Source organism: Artibeus jamaicensis, unplaced genomic scaffold (genome assembly GCF_021234435.1).
Source record: "Artibeus jamaicensis isolate MK-2021 breed Jamaican fruit bat unplaced genomic scaffold, CSHL_Jam_final contig_729, whole genome shotgun sequence".
In the NCBI taxonomy this organism is placed as follows: Eukaryota; Metazoa; Chordata; class Mammalia; order Chiroptera; family Phyllostomidae; genus Artibeus; species Artibeus jamaicensis.
This window is the reverse complement of record NW_026521939.1, coordinates 3,998,712-4,019,474: the sequence shown is the minus strand read 5'-3', so window position 1 is coordinate 4,019,474 and position 20,763 is coordinate 3,998,712. Positions and strand designations below refer to the sequence as shown.

At 41.5% G+C, this 20,763-nt stretch overlaps 1 protein-coding gene and 1 non-coding gene across 8 annotated transcripts in view; both read left to right on the top strand.

The window, feature by feature from the left end:
- MRTFB (myocardin related transcription factor B) overlaps positions 1-20,763 on the top strand; it is a 203,033-nt gene that overhangs the window by 162,557 nt on the left and 19,713 nt on the right. For 6 of the 7 annotated variants that reach the window (XR_008392801.1, XM_037151233.2, XM_053672122.1 and 3 more), the window contains 4 exons: positions 7,889-8,026; positions 11,137-11,384; positions 17,399-17,531; positions 18,167-19,219. Coding sequence is in view for 6 of the 7 variants with exons in the window: in XM_037151233.2 (XP_037007128.2) it covers positions 7,889-8,026; positions 11,137-11,384; positions 17,399-17,531; positions 18,167-19,219 (1,572 nt within the window). In the remaining variant the exon portion in view is untranslated. The remainder of the gene's footprint in view (positions 1-7,888; positions 8,027-11,136; positions 11,385-17,398; positions 17,532-18,166; positions 19,220-20,763) is intronic. The other variant, XM_053672125.1, reaches the window with a different exon arrangement.
- On the top strand, positions 12,912-13,018 carry LOC119053598 (U6 spliceosomal RNA). The gene has a single exon (XR_005083331.1). It is a non-coding gene; the product is annotated as a U6 spliceosomal RNA (small nuclear RNA).

Below are 20,763 nucleotides of genomic sequence, written 5' to 3'. Positions count from 1 at the left end.
AGGCCTTGGGGAGGGTCAGCTGAAGTCTCAGAGTTCCCAGAGATCCACCTTAGTTCCTAAACTTAATCAGCAATATACCCACAAGCTATATTGAGGAGCCCTGTTTAACCTCTGTGGGGATGGAGAGAGCAAAGTAATTCTTGCTGGTGGGGCTATTGCTTCCTCTCAGGCTGATTCCACTTGGAGAGGAGTGCTCTGCCTGAGAAAAATAGCTTCTGCAGTATGAGGGAATGACTCAGCACTGGGATCCTGGCAGCTGTTCTTGCGGTTGTCTCCCCAGAGCCACCTACCCAAGACTCTTCTCATGCAGCCCTAGTCTACTCTGCCTCCCTCTGCTAAAGCCCAGGGTAAATGGCTGCAAATGAAATTTTGTGCATTGATGCTTTAAGAGGCTCTTCCTGTCTTCTGTCTCTCCCTGGCAGACAGAAACCCTGCTACTTTTCACAGCTGGATGTTATCTGGGTTCCTTTTCAGCTCTGGTACTGTTGACTGGGGAACCTAATCTGGGGTTTAGACCCCACACTTATCAGGGGAACCTCCCCAGCCACTGAAATATCCCCCCAGAACTTAGGCTGGTGCCCTTGGAATCCCAGGCAGCCCTCTAGCACTCCCTTCACACTCCTTACCAGTTATGTACGTTGTGGCGAGGTGGTTTCTTCTGTCTGTCTGCTTATAAGACTTCTCTCCTGCTAGTGTTCAGTTGGTTATTCAGGATAATTTCTCTACAATTTAGTTGTAATTCCAGATTGGTCCTGGGAGGAGGTTAGTTAGCTTCCACTTACTCCTCTGCCATCTTGGGTCTCTGACTGTAATTTCTTTTTTTTTTTTTTAATATATTTTATTGATTATGCTATTACAGTTGTCCTATTTCCCCACTCATTCCCCTCCACCCTGCACACCCACTCCCTCCATTCCCCTCCCTTTAGTTCATGTCCATGTGTCTTAAACTCTTTAGCTTCTACATTTCCTACACTACTCTTGCCCTTCCCCTGTTTTCTGCCTACCATCTATGCTACTTACGAACAAGTGGTCAATTCTAGGTGATATGTTTTAACAAAGCCAGCATTATATAAAATATCCATCTATCTTATTAACTGTCTGAAGCACATGTGTTTGATTTATATTCATGTCATTCATTGAGTATTGCTCATTTTATTTGGGGATATGGAAACAATATTTTTTAAATAATTGCATTTTGAATTTATTTGCATATTATCGGCATAATTAAGATCTCTGCTGCATTCTAAATTAACAACACATTTTTACTGATTTTAAATCAACAGCACAAAGAAACTTTGTTTTTACTTACCTAGTTTCTATCCCTTGAAATTGCATAAAGTAATTCTAATAAAAAAGGAACTTACCAGGGGACTTCTGGCCAAGATGAAGGTGTAGGAACATATACTTTGCCTCCTCACACAACCAAAAGAAGAACAACAGCAAATTTAAAAACAAAAATAACCAGAACTGCCAGAAAAGCAAACTGTATGGAAGTCCAACAACCAAGGAGTTAAAGAAGAAACATTCATCCAGACCAATGGGAAGGGCGGAGACAGGCGGCCAAGGTGGAGAGGACTCACAGCAAGGCAGCGGCTGGAGGACCAGAGAGGACAAGGAGGCAGCTAGCAGACTGGGTGGTCCCACATTTACATGCAGATAAACCAGGAGGAAGAACTGGGGAGCGAGACAGACAGCACAACCCAGGATTCCAGCCTGGGGAAATAAGGCCTCAAAACCTCCTGACTATAAAAATCTGTGGGGGTTACAGCAGCAGGAGAAACTCCCAACCTCACAGGAGAGTTTGTTGGAGAGACTCCACATGGTCCTAGAATGTACAGAAACCCACCCACCTGGGAATCAGCACTAGAAGGGCCCAATTTGCTTATAGGTAGCAGGGGAAGTGACTAATAGCCAGCCAAAAGCAGAGCAAGTGGTATTGTTCCCCCTCAAGCCTCTCCCCCACATACTGCACCACAACACAGCTACATGGGTTGCCCTACTCTGGTGAATACCTAAGGCTCCACCCCTTACTACGTAACAGGTGCGCCAACACAAAAAAAAATATGGCCCAATGAAAGAACAGATCAAAGCTCCAAAAATAGAACTAAGTGATGAAGAGATAGCCAACCTATCAGATGCAGAGTGCAAAACACTGGTGATCAGGATGCTCACAGAAATGGTTGAGTTTGGTCACGAAATAGGAAAAGAAGTGAAAGCTATGAAAAGTGAAATAAAGCAAAATGTACAGGGAACTAACAGTGGTGGGAAGGAAACCAGGACTCAAATCAACGATTTGAAGCAGAAGAAAGAAATAAAAATTCAACCAGAACAGAATAAAGGAACAAAAATTCAAAAAAATGAGGAGAGGCTTAGGAACCTCCAGCACAACTTTAAATATTCCAACATCCAAATCATAGGGATGCCATAAGGAGAAGAGGAAGAACAAGAAATTGAAAATTTATTTGAAAAAATAATGAAGGAGAACTTCCCCAATCTGGCAAAGGAAACAAACTTGCAGAAACTCCAGGAAGCTCAGAGTCTCCCAAAGAAGTTGAACCCAAGGAAGCACACACCAAGGCACATCATAATTACATTAGCCAAGATTAAAGATAAGGAGAGAATCTTAAAAGCAGCAAGAAAAAAGGAGACAGTTACCTACAAAGGAGTTCCCATACAGCTATCCAGTGATTTCTCGAAAGAAACCTTGTAGGCAAGAAGGGGCTGGAAAGAAGTATTCGAAGTCATGAAAGGCAAAGACCCACATGCAAGATTACTCTATCCCACAAAGTTATCATTTAGAATGGAAGGGCAGATAAAGTGCTTCCCAGATAAGGTCAAGTTAAAGGAGTTCATCATCACCAAGCCCTTATTATATGAAATGTTAAAGGGACTTACCTAAGAAAAAGAAGAAGGTAAAAACTATGAACAGTAAAAGGACAACAAACACAGCTATCAACAACTGAACCTAAAAAACAAACTAAGCTAACCGCTAGAACAGAAACAGAGTCATTGAAATGGAGATCACACGGAGGCTTATCAGAGGAGGGGGAGAATGGGGAAAAAGGTACAGGGAATAAGAAGCATAAATGGTAGGTACAAAATAGACAGGGAGGTTAAGAATAGTATGGGAAATGGAGAAGTCAAAGAACTTACATGTACAACCCCTGGACATGAACTAAGGTAAAGGAATGATGGTGAGAGAGGGGTGATGCAGGGTGGAGGGGAATAAAGGGAAGGAAAAAGTGAGACAATTATAATAGCGTAATCAATAAAATATATTTTAAGAAACAAAGGAACTTACCAGACAATGATTTGTCCTTGGCAAGTAATACCATCTTTTCAGAAGGAGCCAGTGCAGACCTGAAATGTTATAAAACTTTAGTCAGCCTAAATATTTGCTCTATTTTTTCTTTTGTATTTACCATGTAAATATCCACTGTTAAACAGCTTTTTTCTGACATATCCTTCATGATGTAATGATGATAATTAAAGAACTGGTAGTCTTGACACCTATAACTTGTGATAAGAACAGTGACCAGATTCAGCAAAACAAAGCAAAGTTTGCAGCATTTTTGTTTCTTTGGAGAAAAGATTCTGAACCATTTTCAGGTATAATTTCAATAATACATAAGGTGAACTTGGGTCTCAGTGGCAATTTAAATGTACTTAAAGCATTCTTTTAAGATTCTTAATGTATTGTTCAATATACTGTGAAACAAATAAGTGTAGTATTTTTATTTCTTGGATAGTCTCTTAATCCTTTTTAGAGTACTGTCATTTAAGAAGCATGGATATCTAGATTTTTATTTATATTTTGTTTAGTAACTCTAGACACTAGGATCCTAACACTTAGATATGATCCAAGATTTTGGAGGGTCCTTTCTAAGACACATAAATAGGGCTGGCACAATCTTTTTTTTTTTTTTTTTAATTTATTTTTTAAAATTGATTATGCTGTTACAGTTGTTCTATTCCCCCCTTCATTCCCCTCCACCCTGCCCCCCATCCCCACCATTACCCCCCTTTAGTTTATGTCCATGTGTCCCAAGTCCTTTAGGTTCTATATTTCCCATGCTATTCTTGCCCCCCCCATCTATTTTCTATCTACTGTCTATGCTACTTATTTTCTGTACCTCCTCCCCCCATCTCCTCCTCCCACTCCCTGTTGCTAACCCTCCTTGAGATCTTCATTTCTATGTTTCCACTCCTGATCTAGCTGTTCTTTTAGTTTGCTTTTGTTTTAGGTGTGGTTGTTAATAACTGTGAGCTTGTTGTTCTTTCACTGTTCATGTTTCTTTAACTTCTTTTTCTTAGATAAGTCCCTTTAACATTTCATATAATAAGGGCTTGGTGATGATGAACTCCTTGAATTTGATCTTATCTGAGAAGCACCTTATCTGTCCTTCCATTCTAAATGAAAGTTTTGCTGGATAGAGCAATCTTGGTTGTAGGTCTTTAGATTTCATGACTTGGAATATTTCTTTCCAGCCCCCTCTTGCCTGTAAGGTCTCTTTTGAGAAATCTGCTGACAGTCTGATGGGGACTCCTTTGTAGGTGATTGTCCCCTTAGCTCTTGCTGCTTCTAGGATTCTCTCCTTCATTTTAATTTTGGCTAATGTAATTATGATATGCCTTGGTGTGTTTCTTCTTGAGTCCAACTTTTTTGGTACTCTCTGAGCTTCTTGGATTTCTTGGAAGTCTATTTCCTTTGCCAGATTGGGGAAGTTTTCTTTTATTATTTGTTCAAATAATTTTTCCACTGGTGGTTGTGTCTTTCCCCCTTCTGGTACCCCTATAATTCGGATATTGGAGCGTTTAAAGATGTCCTGGAGGTTCCTAAGACTCTCCTCATTTCTTTGAATTCTTGCTCCTTGACTCTTTTCTGTTTGGCCATTATTTGCTTTCTTCTGGGCCACTTCATTGAATTGAGTCCCAGTTTCCTTTTCATCTCTATGGGTTTTCTGTGGAATTCCATTCATTTCCCTTAGTTTAGCCTTCATATGTTTCTCTAATTTGTGGCTATAATCAACCAGATCTGTTAGGAACCTGATGACCAGTGTTTTAAACTGTGCGTCTGAGAGTTTTGCTATTTCTTCGTCCCTTAGATTTATCTCTGGGGCTCTGAGGTCTTTCTGCGACATTTTTGGTCTGTTCTGGCCCTTTAAGCGGGAGAAGCGGCGCCTTGGATTCCCAGGTCGCTGGGTTGTGACGCTGTATGTGGGGGCGTGGTCAAAGCGGGGATATGGCGGCGCCCTCTACTGCCGCAAGCTGCGGGGACCGCCGGGCCGGTCCAAGCGCCCACTCCCTCGCCTGTCAGCTCGCCCACAGATAGGCAACCGCAGTCAACACGCAGCCCTGCCTCCCCACTGTCTCCTCAGCAGTCGCTCACCCGGTGGGTTGCTAGGTCCAATCCTGCCGTGCGTCTGGATTCGCACTTCTGGATTCCGCGCCTGGGTCCGTCCGACCGGAGTCCTGTGCAACCCCTCACGAGACACCGGTTTCGCCCCTTACCGGTCGGGCTGAAGAATTTGTTGTTACCGGACTTCCAAAAAGTTCAATTTTCCATGTTCTGGTTGTGTTTTCTGATGCTCTTATTTAGTTGTCCCTAAACTTGGTTGTGTGAGAAGGTACGGCACATCCATCTATACCTCCATCTTGGCGGAAGTCCCCGGGCTGGCACAATCTAAATCAAAATTTAGACATTTGTTCCTTTTAAACCAGAATTTATTCAATTAGGTAAAGTTAATCACTGGTTTCTCAGTTGACTTAGCCTGGTGTTACGCTGGAGTGTGTGGTTTTCTCAATAATGAAGTCACACTGAAATACCAAAAGAGGTATTCAATTGGGAGTATCAGTAGTCAAGGCTGAAGTCAATTAGGCAAGGTCTAGAAATAATAGGCAAAATGTTTTCATAAATATTACAGTTACCACCACAGATTTTTAACACTGACTGCTCTCAAATGCACCATTACTATCAAATCAGCCAGTGAGATCTGGACTGGTAAAATAGCTTGCCAGGTTAGTAGATTTTATCTGCAAAGAAATATATATTTAAAATTCAAATATCTGATTATATTTTATATGCCAGTTTTTTAATAGCCTAGGAATGTTTTTCTCCTGTGTGAAACTTTGCCCAGAGATAAGTATCCTCATTTCCTGAAACTATGCAAAGTGAAAGGAAAACAAATAACATAGAACCCTACCCCGTGAAGCAGTGACCCGCTAGCTGTCCCCTCTCACTTTGTGTCAGAGATTCATTGAGGAGCTGGCTGCCTCAGGGCCATTTGGGGACAGAAGTCAGCCTGGAACATAGGTGTCAAAACTTTTGGATAAGTTTTCTCATTTTCATTTGAAAATTAAATTGAGTATAACCATCTTTAGAAAGGCCAGTCTTTTATATTGTCGACATTTACAGTCACTGATAATTAGTTAAAAGCTAAAATCAATGGCAAAAGAAAAGACCTCAGGGAAAGTGCCGACATGGCCACGCACAACTAATTACACACGCACATACAGTCTCTGCAGCCTTAAGTGTGACCTAGCATGAGTAAAGCCACAAGGAATTTCCATTCACCCACTTAAAAAATATTTATTGAGTAACTACTGTGTGCCAAGCTTCATATTCGTTGCAGCTAATAGCCTTCTGACTTTCCAGGTCATTTATTTTAAGGAGAGAAAATACAGTTTTGTATTTTTAAACCCAAGTATTTCAACAGGAGAACAGATTTTGACTGGTGTGATGAATTGAGGAGTTGTTCAGAGAAGTGTAAGTGATAAAGACATGTTTTTCCTTAAGATAAAGCTGATGATAATAAGTCCAAGTAGTAATGGATAGGCAACATTTAACTAATTTATTGGAATAGTAATATCTCTTTCCAGTAAATGAATACTTAAAGTCTACTTAACGTAAATTGCTGATGGGAATAGGTTTCTAAGTGATTGATAAAAACCCAAAAAGCTTTCTGTAGTTTCTTTGTTAATATATGACTCCAAATTGAGATTGAATAATTAATTGCCCAGGTAACAAATTAGTGTCTTGCTTTTTGAGTATGAATGTACTGTCAGTGAAGTAAGTCAATCTTACCAGAATACATTCTTTAAATTTTCTTCACTGAAAGAACGGGGGAAAGTTAAGGAGCCCTAGTTGGGTTTGGAGGTAGGAGCGTAACCTGTAAGGCACATTTAAGGGCACAAGCATGGAGGGGAAGCTTCTCATCAGACCCAGCCTGACTGTGGGTCTGCCTGTGGTGGAGGAGATGCATCAGGCCCTGTAACTAAGACTAAAGACGATATTTAAATTTGCCTGGATTAGTGGGACCTGTTTGGCAAGAAAACCTTATGAATACCACGTATTGTTGTCTTCATTTTTACAAGAGTCTTGTACTTGATTTCTGCCAAAAAAGGGCAGTTCTGACCATATTTCTGAGAAAACACTACAGTTAGTCAATTTAGCCCTAGCTTTTCAATACTGTTGAGGCAAAGACTAAATAATTGGCTTCACGGAGGTCAGGCACATTATTTCTCCATTTGGGTCTCAGGCGTAACAGTATACTTTCCTTTCTTTTGTAACTACACTTTTCTTTAAGTGAAGTCACTACCTTATTTTTTTTTAAGATTTTATTTATTTATCTTTAGAAGGGAAGGGAAGGAAGGAGGGAGAGAAATATCAATGTGTGGTTGCCTCTCGTACATCCCCTGCTGGGAACTGGCCTGCATCCCAGGCATGTGCCCTGACTGGGAATCGAACCACAATCCTTTGGTTCGCAGGCCCGTGCTCAATCCACTGAGCTACACCAGCCAGGGGAGGTCACTACCTTATAATTCTGGTTTTTCTATTTTTACTGTCATTGATGTCACAGACTTGTTCCCTTTCTGCCTTTTTCACCAGTTTACTTCAGTGTCCCCAGTAGTTCCTGAATTCTTGAAAACTCCTGCTACTACGGATCAGCCCCCCACAAGGTCCACAGCTCCTGTGCTCCCCACAAACACTGTGTCCTCAACAAAGCCTGGGCCAGCACTGGTGAAGGTGGGTACCCTGCATGTGCACTAGTTTGGGTATCTCTACTTGTGACCGTTGTCTGTCACCCCCTGTGGAAGACACAGCCATGTGTCCACGTTGCCCAGCCTGCCTTTTAGCCTGAAGCCTTGAAAACAAAAGCATGGGAGGACTTACTAGACCAGGCCCTAAAATTTGCAACTGCCACCTTCAGCACATGACCTATTGTTCTGTAGTCGCAGAACAGCACACGTGTGGTCTGGGTAAACTGTTGGGGCAGTGAGAAAGATTGTAGGGATCACTCTCTCAGCAGTGCCCAGTTCTGCTCCCATCGGGCCACGAGGGCGGGGCGAAGGGAAGTAGGGCGAGACAGAGGTGCTTCGACACGGCCCACAGGAATCCTGAATCGCACAAATGGATGCCTTTAGCATTGAGATGAATTTTGGACGTTCTACACAAGGTTTAGCTCAGTGGTATTCCAGATATATTACACGATAGGTTAAAGGTTTCATAGAAGCAAATACTTCTTTTGGTTTGGCAGATTTGGCCTGATGAAGCTTGGTTTGTTCTTCAGATAAGCTGCAGATTTGTGGCAGTGTTCCCGCATTTTACTTGGTCAAAATAATTCAATTAGAGTTAAGTCCCAGGACAGATTAAAATGTTTAATATACAGTACCTTTTAAAAGTTTTTTGAAGTGTACTTAAAACTGCTAAATAAAGTGTGGGTGGTAGATAAACTGCAGAATAGTTTAATCATTTCAGATGTGGCTTTTGCCAAAACTAGCAGAACACAAATCTCAAACTTTCAGAACTAAGAAAGAATGTTAGAGAGCAAGCTAACCCTCTATCCACCTTCCCGATGAGGAGACCGAGACCCAAAGAAGTAAAAAACTGACAAGACCAGGAAGGACCTCCGTTTCCTGAAGTCCAGTCCAGCCCTCTTTCTGCCATCTCCGTTAGCCCACTGCAGGCCTCTTCAGAGGCAGTAAGCATGGTGCATTCCTCATCTCCATCTGTCCCTGGGCCTGTCCTTACAACCTTCCTCGGAGAAGGTTCTCTTAACCACTCCTGGCTCTCTTTGTTAGAGTGACTGAGACTGTGTGGCTTCAAGGGCATATTGTAATATATTTCACCATCTTGCATCGCTTAGTATTGGAGCCAGAAATTCCAGAGGGTGGCAAGTGGCAATTGTTTCAAGAAAATCAGCTTGTACCTCCTCTTCCCACATCCCCAAGCATGCACCACTAATGGCACAAAAAGGGTTTGAGTGCCAACCCATCTTTCCCTGCAGATACTGAGAATTTGTCCTCTGCCTCGCCTCATCTTTGAAGTTCTGCCATTTGCTAGTGTCTGTCTTTAAGAGGGCTTCCGTTTTAGGGCAAGAGGCATTGCTTAAGAATGTGAGATTCGGGGGCTGGGGAGGGAACCCTGGGACTATACTAGTGGAGGAAAGGACAAGTACATATTAGGAAACAGACCATAATTCTTTGGGTTTTTCTATGAGGAAAGCTATTTCCCACCCTCACTTTCTGAGAGAATAGGCATGTGCCTACCAGCTAATGGTAATAGCAGATTTAGTCTGAGGAGTACTGGTTCTTATGTTTTTGTCCCCTCCTTTGTCATCAGGTTCCTTCCTGATTGCAGCTGGGCCAGTTGTTTTACTGTTATACAGCAGTTAGAGACAGACCCCTGTAACCCAGACCCCATTCATTGGTATGTGCAGTTTGAGAAGACTAAAAATAAAATATGTCATTGATACCAACATAAGCAGGTAACAGTGAATTGATTAATACTGTGAGATTACAGGAGGATTTTAAGTGGGTAAGGGTATTTTCTGACATTGTGATTTTTTTTTAAGTACCTAATAATTCAAGTGATTTCTAATGGCATATACATTCATCATTAATTCATTCAGCAGATATTTATCTAGCACCTTCTATTGCCAAGCAGTGCTCTGGATATGAGGAGTCAGTAAAGCAGTGATAAAAGCATCCCAAGGTGCCCCCACCTCGGTTAGGAATGGGAGGTGAACAGACAACAAAACACAGAGTGGGCCGGCAGTGAAGAATGAAGTGGTGAGAGGGGCCACTGGGGAGGCAGGGGAGACGTGTCTGTTTTTCAGGGTGGTTGGGCAAAATGAACAGGTGACATCTGGGCAGATAGAAGAGGTGAGGGAGTTGCCATGAGGATATCTAGGGGTAAAAGGTACATATGAATAGTGACAATTTCTGGTCTGTAGAATATGGTGCTTTTATTTTCTTCTTTATTTTTTAAATTTCCTCCTTCAAATACAAACATATATAACAGGATCACAACAGTAACCACATTTAATGTAGTGCTTCTCAAAGTTGTCTCATTGAATATTTTACCGAAGGAAGCTTAGGAATAATTTCCCGTACCTTGTTGTTTTTGTTGATGGACTTTTTTTATTCAGATGAAACTATAATATGACTACTTAAAGTAGAAAGTGATCTGATAACTTATAAATGGAGGAAGAAAGCTCAGAAAAAAAGCCATCTGATTCTTAATCATAAGATGGGGGTCTCACACTCCATGTTCAAAATAAAAATATATTTTTGAAAAAATTTGTTTAAACTCATATTCACATTACTCAGTATTTTTATGTGTATATTTACCACGGAAATATATAGTTTTTATCTGCTTTATTCTCATTACAAGCATTTTTGGTTTTATATATTCTTTATTGATTTTAATGACTATAAAATATTATAGTTATGGTAAACTATATTTTATCTTTTTTCTCTTGTATATGTAATGTATGACTTGTTTTTCACTGGGAGATAATATATGTAAGCACTCAGCAGTGTGTCTACACAGAAATCTCAGAGCTAATGTTTGTTGAATTTGAATGGATAGTGCTAAGCTGAGGATCTTGCCCTTAGTCTGAAGGAACCAGGCAGCAGGAGAAATAAGTTCTTAGGAACAAGATTTCTTGGTCAAGGGTACATGCATATGTTTTCCTAGCTCTTGAAATGTGTTTGGTGCCTTGCCTTCCCAAGTGGCTCCACCAGGTCTGAAGCTGCATTGCTCTTTCATTTCAAGTCACTGAGGCACAGGAAAACAGACTGCACGTGGTGGCGTCTTTAAAAATGTTCTTCCCTCCCTTTTCTCACAAATAGCAAAGCCATCCTAAGAATCCGAATGACAAACACCGTAGCAAAAAATGTAAAGACCCTAAACCACGGGTAAAGAAGCTGAAGTACCACCAGTACATTCCACCAGACCAGAAAGGTGAAAAGAGCGAGCCGCAGCTGGACTCCAACTACGCCCGCCTGCTCCAGCAGCAGCAGCTGTTCCTGCAGCTACAGATCCTGAGCCAACAGCAGCAACACTACAACTACCAGACCATCCTGCCTGCACCACTCAAGTACGGGCTGGGGGCAGTGCTTGGCTTCTAAAGTGCATTTTGCTGTGGTTTTTTTTTATGAGGACCCATTAGTTACGGAAGGTTGGATGTTGTGATTTATTTGTGCTTAATGACCATTTGCATTTTACTGCCATCGAAGTTCCACATACAGGGTCTAAAGTCAACATAGTGAAAATAGCCTGTGTGCCGCTCCCGTTTTTGTCCTCTAAAGTAGGTTCTGAATTTTTCAAGTTAGAAGGGACTTTTCAGAATTACTTATCCAGGAAAGGTTTGCCTAGTATTAAGTGCTAAGAAAAAAAGCATCAGAAGTATAAACAGTTGTTTGTTTGTTTGTTTGTTTGTTTTAAAAAGCATAACCATAAAACTGGAGTGGTCAAGAAAAGTTTTATGAAAAAGACAGGATATTTATGTTCGAAAGGACCTTAAACTTCAGAGGGAACCAACCCTCCAAACAGTGGGGAATGATGTGAGTGGAAGTACACAGTGCAGTGCCTATTTATTGGATGGTGAGAAAAGTGGCCTGTTAAATAATGAATATGATTAAATTATAAGAAAAGTGGAAGACAGAATTGGGTTGAGCCAGTGTCTGGAGGAACGTGAAGCTGGGACGACTCTAATCTTGATGTGGTAGGCATTTCAGAGGCCGCACTGACGTGTAAAGTCAGCGTGCGGGGAAGAATAGTTCGACCCCAGTACTGAAGGGGATGTGGAAGTAGGAAAACTAGTTAGAAATTTTGTGGTAACATAGATGCAAGAAGGTAAAAGGGCACTTCTAATGGAAATGAAGGAACAGGATAGCTATTCCAAAAGACAATGAATAAAAGGTCTTTGTGACCAACAACCATGAAGAAAAAAACACATTTGCAAAGTTTGAGCCCAATCAGGAGGGACAGAGGGAGTGAGTTCTGACAGTTTCTGAGATTCAATCCATAGCAAGACAGCTATAGCTTACTTTAATTATGTAATAAAGGAAACTAATAGTTATACATCCTCAATGTGCTTTTTTCTCAGAAAGAGATAAAAATGCAAAGCCCCTGTCCTTCATTTTGTTCACTTTTTAGGAGAAAGGGATATTTACATTCAACTTGAGAAAAAAATTCTAGAAAAAAATAAAATCTCATACAAGGGCCCTGGCTGGTGTGGGTTGGTGGATTGAGCACCGGCCTATGAACCAAAGAGTTGCCAGTTCAATTCCCAGTCGGGGCACAGGCCTGAGTTGCAGATCAGGTCCCCATAGGGGGCGCTGGAGAGGCAACCACATATTGATGTTTCTCTCCCTCTTTCTCCTTCCCTTCCTCTCTCTCTAAAAATAAGTAAATAAAATCTTTTTTTTAAAAGATACTTCTAAAGAAAAAATTCATACAAGGAAAAATTACTCTCTATGCACAAGCCCCTTGATTTATAATCACTTGAGTTATAGACACTTGTTTTCTACATGTAGGCTAAGCATTCCTCTGTGGGGGCCCCTGTTTTCTAGGAGTAGAAAACCATTGAGACACGCTCAGAACTTCTCTTAAGAAATATCTTGTACTTGCTTTGGCAGCACATGTACTAAAGTTGGAACAATACAGAGACAATTAGCATGGCCCCTGTGCGAGGATAATATGCAAGTTCAGGAAACATTCCATATTTAAAAAATAAAAAGAAATATCTCCTCACATGCTAATGATTATCAATTCACTGTTTTCTTTCAAGAACCAAATATGTCAAGGAAAGTTAGACCAATTAGTCATTCGGACCTTCCTGTAAAGCACTTAAATCTGTATCAGAGCACAGAGATGAAAGAGGGAAGAATCTTGTAGCGTGTCATTATTTTAAGAGTAAGCAGGCCTGAGAGAGCTGTTGACATTGGCAGGGGACCGGGAATGCAGAGAGCTGGAAGAGCATCAGACACAGCCACTGCTTCACAGCTCTGTCCAGGTCCCAGGGAGGCATCCCCACCGGCCGCCCTCCTTGGCACCGTGATGATAACAGCACGAGGGCTCCTGTTTGTGTGCTCGTTAGGATGCCCCATGCCGTCATCATCACCATCATCCGCACAGTTACTCCAGGAAGTTTGATATTATTGACCCCATTCCCAGATGAGGAAACGGTTCAACTGAAACCCCATAAAACAATTTTTTTGTGCTGTTAATGAAATAGTCTTTCCTATAATGAAATAAATTGACTACATGGGACTGGCTTCATGGATGGGAAGAATACATCTGAGATGCAGGGTTTCTGAACTCGAGCAGTTCTCTGTCTTTCCATCAAGGCTTCAGTTCCCCGCTCCTCCTGAAACATTCCCTGCACTAAAGTAACCAAGCCAACCCATCCAAGGAAATTATCACACAAAAAGATACAGGAGCCAGGAGGGGGAAGATCACTGGTTTTTCAGTATTATTTCACTACACAAAGACTGAACACCAGTTCTGTTTAACTTCAGGTCCTGAAAGTAGAGATGCTATTTTCTAATTAACACACTTTATTTTTACCAAAATTCCATTACAAGAAACTAAATGTGGAAGTCCTGTAGTGCCCACAGTAGTGGGGTTTTTTTTGATAATGCAGCCCTTGGGTGCTATGGAAGGAGCAAGAGCCTGAAGACACGGGGCTGTAGTGCCAGTACAGCGCCGGCTGTGCACTAGCTGAGGGCCTGGGAGGTCAGGCCGTCTCTCAGCTTCAGGTTTCTCATCCACACAGTGATCACATTCATCACCCACTTCTTCCTCCTGATTCACAGGAAAAAAACGATCAGTTTGTTTCTCTTATTTTAAAAGTTGAATTAAACACCGAACTCTTCATCATGGCAACCAAGTGTATTATAGAATCTCATCCAAAATGACAGCATGAATAGACTAATTCATTGAAGTCATGCATTTGCAAGGAGATGATCTCATTCATAACGGAACAAGAGTTGATCGAGGGGAATCTTACACTTTTACTTAGTAAAGCACAGATGTGCATTACATAGACAGGTATATAGCACAATTATGGTGTTAAAACTTCATAGGGAAAGTGATTAGGGGAAAGGTGTCTAAAAAGGCTCCTTGCAGGGACAGTATTAAAGATTAAAATTGAGACATTTTGATTTAAATAAATTGTTTTCATAATTTAAAAATGATTTAAAAGTTGAGTTTTTAGAAATGAGAATAACAAAATATTTGTCAGTTCATCCAAGCTTCAAGAAACTTCATTTCAAATACTTCAGATATTCAACAAAATTTAAAGCAGGTTTAAAAAGAGTCAACTAAATGTAAAGAGTTAGCTGTTGACACGGCCAGAACTGGCTTCAAACGTGCTCACTTGAGAAAGCTTATCCAGCTGTGGACCTTACCCCACGTGCATCATCACCTCAGGTCCCTAGTTCAGAGTGCGGAATTCAGAACCTCTCTGGCTTCAGGGCCAAGGCTTATGTGATGGCAAAGCCTCAGGCTGCAGCGGAATTGACTGTATGGTGTCAGCCGTCATGTCACCTTTCTTTAATAGGTGTCAACCATGAGAAAAGGAAATGCCGTTGTGGCCAGGAGTATCACAATCGAAAGAAGTCAGAGAGGACCTCAGTTTTTTCTGGTCAGGCCTTTAAAGAAATCAGTACAAAGGCACCTAACTCTTATACTAACCAACATTTTTAATAAGCTTTAAAAAGTGAAGTATAACCTACATACAGAGAAATGTATAAATCATAAGTGAAATTGATGCCTAAGTAAGCATCCCCTGTAGCCACCTAAATCAAGAAATGGAACATTATCAGCCACTCTTGGTGACTGCCCTGACTTCCACCCCATAGACTAATTTTGCCTGCTTTTGAATATTGCATAAATGCAACCCTACAATATACCTGTGTGTCTGGCTTCTTTTGCTCATCATTATATTTGTGAGATGCATCTTTATTGGTGCAAATAGCAGCAGTTCATTTTTATTGCTGTCTAGTGTTCTATAATTTATCCATCCACTGTACTCTTGACAGACAAGTGGATTGCTTCCAATTGGGGCTGTTACAAAAACTGCTATAATAAATATTCCTAGTGTGCATCTTTTAACTGATAAATATATGTCTTTGTCAGGTATCTGCATAGGAATAGAATTGTTGGGCCAGCAGATAGACCTGGGTTTTTGTTTAGTAAGTACTATGAAAGTTCTCCTAGGTGGTTGTGCCAGTTCACAGTTCTACCAGCTTTCTATGAGGGAGAGTTCTGGCTGTTCTAAGCAGTTGGTATCAGCAGCCTACAATATAGTAGCAATCTTTCTGGATGTGCAGTGCTGTTTTGTTGTGCTTTTTATTTGCATTTTTCTCATACCTGTTGAGGTTAAGGCTTTGTTCATGTATTTATTGATCGTTTGGATACATGAGGTCTGTCTGGAAAAAGTCTAACCATTGTTAATATAAGGAGAACAGTTTGTGCAACATCGATGTAACCTGGCAGCCAAGGAGAATGGACTGGAAAGCGCATGCGTGAACAATGACAACTTGACTGTACTAGTCAGTGGGGCCGGTAGACACCACTGAGTGAGCTTATGTCTGTGCAGCCACCGCATTCAAAAGGACTGAGCAAGTAGAGCAACACATCTGCCTCAGATTTTGCATTAAGCTTGAACATTTCTCCATAAAATCTATTTGAATGATTCAGAAGGCCGCCGTTATGGGCAACTGGTGATTGGCAGATTCATCGCAGCAACGCATGAGTTTATGGTTCATGCATCGTGTCTTGTGCAGTTTTTTGGTGAAACATCAAACCACCCAGGTGACTCAGACCTCCTACAGCCCAAATTTGATATCCTGCAACTTCTGGTTTTTCCCAAAACTAAAATCCCCTTTGAAAGGGAGGAGATTTCAGACCATTGATGAGAATCAGGAAAATAGGATGGGGCAGCTGATGACGATTGGGAGAACTGTGTGAGGTCCCAAGGTGCCTACTTTGAAGGGGACTGAGGCATTATTGTCCTATGTACAATATTTCTTGTATCTTTTTCAGTAAATGTCTCTATTTTTCATATTACAAGCCTACATGCCTTCTGGACAGACCTCATACTTTCTTGCGATATGCTTATTTAAGACTTTCCCTTTGAGTCTTCTGTCTTACTGATTTGCAAGACTTTATATATTGTAGATATGAGTCTTTTGTGAGAAAAATGTATTATTTTTCCTATGGCTTGACTTTTCACCCTCTTAAAGATGACCCTTTTAGCTAGTGCTTTTGTGTCCTGTTTAAGAAATCTTTTCCTATCCAAAGGCCATGAAGATATTATCCTAATTTTCTCTAAAAGCTGTATTGTTTTCAAAAATCACACTCAGGTTTTGGGGCATGATGTGAGGTAGGGGTCAAGCTGGAGCACTATTTTTCCCTGTATGAACATCCAGTTTGGCCCAGTACCATTTAGTGGAACTGGAGTGCCATGTCACCTTTGGGGGGGCTGTTTCTGTATTCTCTGATCTCTCCCATTTATCTGTTGTTCTGTCTTTGCACCAGCACCATGCTATCTGAATAACTGGCTTTTTAATAAACATTGGTATCTAGTGGTATGGCTTTCCCAGCTTTGTTATCTTGCTTTTCTTCTTCAAGGATGCCATGGCCATTCTTGGTTCTTTGCATTTCCATATAAAGCTTAGAACTGTTTTATAAATTTCTACCAAGCAAGCAAACAAACAAAACCTAAGCAGGGGTGTCCAGCCTGTAACCCATGAGCTACATGTGGCTCAGGATGGCTATGAATGCAGCCCAACACAAAATCACAAATTTACTTAAAAAGTTACGAGATTTTTTTTGTGATCACATGCCTCAGTGTATTTAATGTGTGGCCCAAGAGAACTCTTCTTCCAGTGTGGCCCAGAGACACCAAAAGGTTGGACACCCCTGACCTACAGGGATTTTTATTGTGACCTAATTAGATTACCATCTTTACCAGACTGAGTCTTCCCATTCATGACCATGGTATTTTTCTCTTTCTAAGTTAACAGTCAAATTTTTAGTATAAGCAATATCAAATCCAAAAATTATTTTCTTATAAACTCTGGTTTTCCTTTTCTTTTGAAGGCCTCTCAATGACAAAAATAACAACAGTGGGAATTCAGCTTTGAACAATACCATACCTAACACAGCAAGACAGAATATGCCTGCTCCCATGAGAAAGCCAGGACCTCTGCCTTCCAGCCTGGACGACTTAAAGGTGATAATTCCAAGTAGAGTTTATTCACCCACGAATACCACAAAAATGTAAATGGTTTGCAAGGTTTTTGTAGATACTTTTCAGCAGATGTTTAACTTTACCAACAATATGATAACCCTCATAGAGGCACTTTCCTTTTACTCCATTAAGTTTACTTTACAGTATCATTATAGTGACCAGTAATAGCTCTCATTTATTGAGTATATAATACCATGTGCCAACACCATACCTGTTCTGATTCCAGAGACACATTTTTCCCCCCTGCTCATTGCCAAGTTTGGGAGAAGTGGGGAAATGTGATAGTTAAGAATAACACCTACACCTCATGTGAAAATTAAGTGAAAGAATAAAGCACTTCCAACAGTGTCTGGCACATAGTAATTACTCAATAAATGGAGCTGCTGTCATCAGTGTTTCTAGTAGTAAGTCTTTTCTTTGACATAACAGAAATTCACTCCTAAAAATTCTTGCTTTGTTATTTATTACTGGCCTTTCAGTTTCTTCAGCTCTATAGTTGTGTGTGTTAAAAAGGAAAAAGGAACTGTCCCACTTCTAAATATGCAATAATATACTGTCCTGTGGGTTTGTCAGAAAGCTTTAATACCAGAGGAGAGCTGATTTGTTTGTACTTCTAGGTATCAGAACTGAAGACAGAACTGAAGTTAAGGGGTCTTCCAGTGTCAGGCACCAAACCGAACCTTATCGAACGCCTGAAACCCTACCAAGAGATGAACAGCAATGGCGTTGCTGCTGATGGCATTGTGGCAGTGTCAACATCTGCCATCGTCACCAGTAACCCAGAAATCACCATGGCGCTGCCAGTAACCACACTACAAAACTGTGTGACTAGCTCAGGCTCCACCTTCAAGGCAGAACTGCCATCTGCTGGAAGCAGTAATGTAGCCCATGTGGAAACTGTTAACTCTCCTCTGCCGATCTCACCATCTCCTTCCGAACAGTCCAGTCTCAGCACCGAGGACACAAACATGGCAGACACATTTACTGAGATTATGACCATGATGTCTCCTTCACAGTTCTTGTGTTCATCCCCTTTGAGAGTAACAGGTAATGAAGACAGCCTAAGTCCCACCAGCAGCACTCTGTCCAGTCTGGAGCTGGATGCAGCTGAGAAGGATCGCAAGCTTCAGGAGAAAGAGAAGCAGATTGAAGAGCTAAAGAGGAAACTGGAACAAGAGCAGAAGCTCGTGGAAGTTCTGAAAATGCAACTTGAGGTTGAAAAACGAGGGCAACAGCAGCAGCAGCAGCAGCGGCGGCCACTGGAACCCCAGGCCGGTGCCCCAGCTAATTCTGTCAGCCAGTTAGAGCAGAAGCATGGCAGTGTCAGTTCCTCCATTAAAGATGAGACCTCACTCACTGACTGCTCCAGCCCCAGGCAGCCTGTCCCGGGAGCCAGCCATTCTGTAGGCCAGCCTGTCTCTACAGGTGGCCAGACCTTTGTTGCCAAAAAGGCTGTGGTGATCAAGCAAGAGGTGCCTGTGGCCCAGGCAGAGCAGCAGAGCATCGTCCCACAGTTCTACGTGAGTTCCCAGGGACAGGCGCCGCCTGCTGTTGTCGCTCAGCCTCAGGCTCTGCTGACCACGCAGACTGCTCAGCTGCTGCTCCCAGTGTCCATCCAGGGCTCCAGTGTCACCTCAGTGCAGCTCCCCGTGGGCAGCCTCAAACTCCAGGTGTGAAGTGTGTCTTCTAACTACTTTGCCTTGCAGCCTGCATAAAATGGACACTCTGCCGGTGACAGATACCTGAGCTTTTTCACAAATGCCTCCAAATCAGGCTTCACAGTTGCAGAAAACTGTTCTGGGGGACTGGGGTATTCAAAATTTTGAATCATCAGCACTGTTTTTATATAGGGTGCTTTTCTATTTATGGTACCTTTTACCTTTAATGAACACAGTATAGTATAGTACATGTAGTTATTTTTAAATACCTATGACATCATGATAATAGCTGCTGTCACTGAGCACTTTTCATGCACTGGGCACAACATCAAGTACTTTAAATGGCTTACTTCATTTAATCCTCCCTTCCCTAGAAGAGCCAAGTGATAAAACCCATTTCTAGATAGTGAAACTGAGACCCTTGAAGACTTAGCAAGTTGCCTGAGAACAGAATTAGTGTTTAAACCTCAGCCTTCTGACTCCAGAGCTTTGAGACTCTTATGTCCACTCTTACATTCTACCTCCCAAATGTAGTCTTTAAAAGGCACCAGTAATGTGAAGACGCCTACACTAAGGAAAATGTGACCACAACATTTAGAAGTGAAAGTTTTGAGAGAGTTGCTACTAGTGAAATTTCCTTTTATGTTTACGTAACCTGTGCATTGACCTTAAGTTTGTTTTTATGTAATGTGATTGCCGTAGGTTTCAGCAAAATATGGTCCACATGCTTCTCAACCGTGACTACCCAGGTATCCTTAGCAGAGTGTGCCCTGAAGTTAGAAGGCATCACCCACAGGCCCTGGCATTTCCAAAAATCCTAATCCCCCTGCTTAATCTTTAGAGGATCTATGAAGTGGAAAGTCTGCTCTTCAGTACAGCTTTTCTGGACTTTCCCCTGTCCAAATCTTCCATTAGAGTTGATGTTCTAGGACAGGGGTGTCAGACTCATTTTCACCGGGGGCCACATCGGCCTCACATTGCCTTCAAAAGGCTGAAATAATTTTAGGGCTGTATAAATGTGACTACTCCTTAACTGGTAAGGAGTTGAAATTACATTCGGCCCTTTGAAGGCAACTGTGAGGCTGATGTGGCCCCTGATGAAAATGAGTCTGACACCCCTCTCTGCTCTAGGGGAAGAACCACGTTGCATTCTGGGCCTGTGTGATCTGGTACATGGCTGACTGTCCCCAGAGAGCAGGCCTATTGCAGCTTAAATGCAGGAATTTGGGCTCTCGAGCCTCCCAGATTTCCTTGCTGCTCTTAATATCTGACCTATTCGGTGCTAAAGATGCTACTGGTTTTTTTTATTTCAGTTTTTTATTTTCACAGAATTTCCAGATGAACATCTTAGCCACTTAAAAGAATAATAAGAGCATGAAAATAACTGGTCTGGTCTTTTAACTCTATGGTTTCAAATTGTTAGGCTCAAATTTAGGTGCTGATGAGTTGTGTATATCTGTAAATATTTTATCTTATTTCAGATGTGATCCCCAAATGACCACATCTAAACTCCTGATTCTAACTTTGATTACGACAATTAAAAAATTTTTTTTGCA